The sequence below is a fragment of the Typha latifolia genome, chromosome 1 (genome assembly GCF_019914945.1).
Source record: "Typha latifolia isolate L0001 chromosome 1, TyphaL0001v2, whole genome shotgun sequence".
NCBI lineage: Eukaryota > Viridiplantae > Streptophyta > Magnoliopsida > Poales > Typhaceae > Typha > Typha latifolia.
In genome coordinates, this window is record NC_133086.1 from 12,469,042 (window position 1) to 12,472,984 (window position 3,943).

Here is a 3,943-nt window from a genome sequence, read left to right on the forward strand (position 1 = left end):
CACACCAAAGAGTAAATATAGCATCTATCTAGCCATTGCAGGGCTATCAAACTAGGATCTAATTGATCTTTGGTCACTATTTAGTCGATATCTTGAGATCTAACTATCCAAATCATATGATCTTAAATTTATTAGAAAGCTCTCTCCAAGAGAGCCAACATATCCAAAATTTAGGAGGATCCGTCGATTGGATTATTTGTAGATCTCTTAGAAAATTATAAGTCTAATCGAGTCTAAAATCATTGCAGAATGGATCAGACAAGTTCCTAACACAGTGATTCCCTATCTGTTAGTTATTCTGAAGCCCCAAACAGTTCATATAAAAGAAATGGATTAAAAAAAGTCAGATCATGCTTTTGAATTGTACTGGTTATTGCAGTGACTTTTATTTGCTCGTTACCCCCACCACCCAATGCATGGAGAGAGAAAGAGAGAGGCAGTAGTAGGCCTATCTAATGATAGGCGTTACAAGGCTCACTCCCATATACCAACCTCCATGAAGCCATCTTCAGTAGCACATCCCCTAAACATCCCATTAGTATTGAACCCATAACCCACCTCTCCATTTCTAGAGACCGCGATGAGCCCAGCCTTGCCTTCATCCAGCCTTTCATTTATGACAAAGTCCACTGCTTCTTGAAAGCCGAGACCTTTGTACTCCATCACGGCGGCCACGTCTCTTGCCAGAGTACTCCGAATGATTGCTTCACCCTCGCCAGTGCACGAGATAGCGCAGAGATTGCAAGCGTACGTCCCTGAACCAATCAACGGGGAGTCGCCAATCCGGCCGTTCATCTTGTTCATGAGTCCACCGGTCGAAGTTGCGGCGGCGCACCACCCGTTGCTATCAACTACGACGCAGCCGACGGTCTCCGGCGCGTAGATGCTGATTGGGAGGCCGTTCATCTGAAGAGCGTCGTCGACGGTGGCCATGATCGATCCGGCGCTACCGCTGCAGGTGTCCACCACAGGCAGGGGGACCCTGTAGTCGAACTGTTTGGTCCAAAGTAAAGCAAGAGATATTGAATTTGATGATGGTCAATTAATTCGTGGATGCATATACTCCTCGAATATTTCTAATTATGACGTAAGAGGTGAAATAAATGACACAAAGAAAAAGTAACGGAATTACCATGATGCTGTTGGCTTCCTTGGCTAGCTTAAGCATGCCAACATTTTCTTCGGTGATAAAATAGCTGTTGTCCACCACCTCCACACCCTGCAGCAGTAGCCGTGAATTAAATCACTAGGAAAAATAAATCGAGAAAGACAACAAAAAAAAGGACAATATAGTGCAGCAACGCCGAAACCAGAATCCTATTTCTAGTTTTCTAAAACTGAGCACGAGGTGGGGACCATCCTGACACGGGCGGAGACGTCTAAATCCCGCCAAGTATGGAAGTAGGTTAGATCCCAATTTACCGTATAAAGTCACTAGACAATTGACATCTGTCGTCTCCATGTATTTATTTATATGCTTCATATATTGGGTGATTCACAGCCAAACCTTTTAATACTGTTTATATTTGATTCATTTAAATGTAAATTTAAGATTCAGCAGTAGCATTTATTAAGGACGGATTCTCCTCGACTCGAGTTCCTCTACTCTACCAGCCAACCAGGAGCAATCCGTTTCATGTTATTCAACCAATAATGAAAGTCTTGAAAGTTGTTGGTATACCGAAATGTCTGGAAACAAACGAAGCGGGGTGAGTTTGTTTGTTGGACCAACCTGTTCTCTAGCGAAGTCCTCGGCGCCGTCGAAGGCGAGGTAGGAGTGAGGGGAATTCTCCATGACCAGCCTGGCCAAGGAGACGGGGTTCTTGACGGTGGTGAGGCCGGAGACGGCACCGCAGCGCCGCCCGCGGCCGTCCATGATGCTCGCCTCCATCTCCACCGTCCCCTTCCTCGTCAGAGCCGAACCCCGCCCCGAGTTGAACACGGGATCCGTCTCCAGTTCCCTCACCACAATCTCTACCACATCCACCGCACGCACTGACGCCCTCAACGCGTCGATGCCGATCTGAAGGCATCGTGCCAGAACCCGCTTTGCCTCTTCCTGCCTCTCCTCGGGTAGATTAGGATCCACACCTGCTCCGCCGTGGATAGCAATGGCCCAGCCTCCCATCTCTCTCTCTCTATTATATTTCTCTCTTATTCCTTTTTTTTAATGTTATAAGGAGGAGGATGGGAACTGCTTTTATAGAGGGCGGCCTCTCAGGGTTGGTATATGGAAGCCAAATATTAGTTTGTGTTGGAGTTAATAGCGTTTTAGCGTCCGGAAACGCCCCCAAGTCATGGGAAGTTGTGCTGAATCTTGGATTCCACTTGTGCCCCCACACCGCACTAAACCCGTGCAGGAATCTCTCCCACTTCTGACGTGGGGGCGAGAAAATCTCTGGGTATCCGGCAAGATTCCATTTTGCTCTCGTCTTTTTTTCCCTATCTGGACAAATATGCCCTCGTGCTCCGTGCGTTATGCGTTTTTCATTGAACGGTTGACAGTGAATTTTTCCTTGAAACCCTCATGTGATGAAAGAGACCATTAAGAGGATATTCATGTCAATTGACTTCCCCTACTAGGCCACCAGGGAATCTTGGAAAGTTTTAAATGCTTTACTTTGGTGAAATTATAAAGTTATTGAAGATTTCCTTCTTTCAACTTTGGTTTTTTTGCTATGCTATTTGTAAATTAAATCATAAGAATGTATATAATGCCACTTCTTTCTAGTGGGTGCTCATTCATAATTCATAAATTTATTGTAGTTGTATTGTGGCTCATAAATATACGGTTGAAAATAGATAAATTATGGATAGTAAATTAAAAGAAATTTTGGTTATCACATTCTCTTAATATGGATACAAAGGTGTGTATAATACTTACCCACATCTAACAGAACAGATAGTATATGAGTTATTTGTTTGCAATAATTTTTAACACAGCAATTATGGGAATCAAGTTCACATCGTTTTCTAGCTAAAATTTTTAAATGACGAGTATTAATACTTTTCATTATACTCTTTTCATTATACTAAAGTATGGAAATTATTATAAAAATAAATAATTGTTTGTATTTAGTGATGAAATTATGATAGATATGAACTCCTAGTTATTTGATTTTTTTTCGTTGAAAAAATTGATCTTTTTCATTTTGAATCCATGAAATCCAGATAAATGAAAAACAAATCATCAAAAACAAGAAAAAATAGAAAAAGCTATCTATCTCAAGGAATAAGATACACTGCTCTTTGGCTCATCCAATTTCTAATCGACCCATCTGATGAGTGCATATCCTTTTCTATGTTATTATATCATACAACAATTTAGAAATCAGAAGATAGCAGTAAGATTCGATAGATTTTCTTGCTATGCTTATTCTGGATTTGTCAGATTTATCAAATCAAACAACAAGAACTTCTTAACAGAGAATCTTTCGCTAAAATTTTTTGTCGCGAGATGTCAGTAAGAGAATCTTTCTCAAGATCCACTATGTAAACTGACTGATGTCATGGGAGAGTCATAGGAGAATGCACTATTGTTCTTCTTTTTTTGTTGGGTAAAGCAGGTATATATTTTGGGACCACTATTTTGCCTTTGGTGACAATGAATTATGAAATCTAATTCGGTGCGTTCATGCTCATCACCATTTCCTGGTAGTCGTATGAAGAGTCAATATGTACTGTGACATAAAAAAACAATTCCCTTTGGAAAGTGAAAAGAGGAGACTAAATTTTTTAAAAGTTTACTGTGCAGCTAATCGAATAGTGCTCATATAGTTAAGATAATCATATTGTATGAGTGTTCTTATGTTTGAATCCCCTAGCATTGGTTTAACTGAAACATTAAATTCTCACTTAAAAATAAAATCGTGTCATCCGTTCATATCGAAAATGATGTGTAATAAACGCATAGCGATAAAATGTCCGCTGTGAGACAGTCACA

The 3,943-nt window shown here is 40.9% G+C and overlaps 1 protein-coding gene across 1 annotated transcript; it reads right to left on the bottom strand.

The window, feature by feature from the left end:
- Window positions 1-333: 333 nt before the first annotated feature.
- LOC140780662 (probable isoaspartyl peptidase/L-asparaginase 2) lies at window positions 334-2,181 on the bottom strand. Its single transcript, XM_073126358.1, has 3 exons — window positions 1,733-2,181; window positions 1,133-1,219; window positions 334-993 (listed from the first exon to the last, which is right to left on the bottom strand). The coding sequence occupies exons 1-3, from the start codon at window positions 2,126-2,128 to the stop codon at window positions 475-477; spliced, it is 1,002 nt and encodes a 333-aa protein (XP_072982459.1). The 5' UTR covers window positions 2,129-2,181; the 3' UTR covers window positions 334-474.
- Between the last annotated feature and the right edge of the window lie 1,762 nt (window positions 2,182-3,943).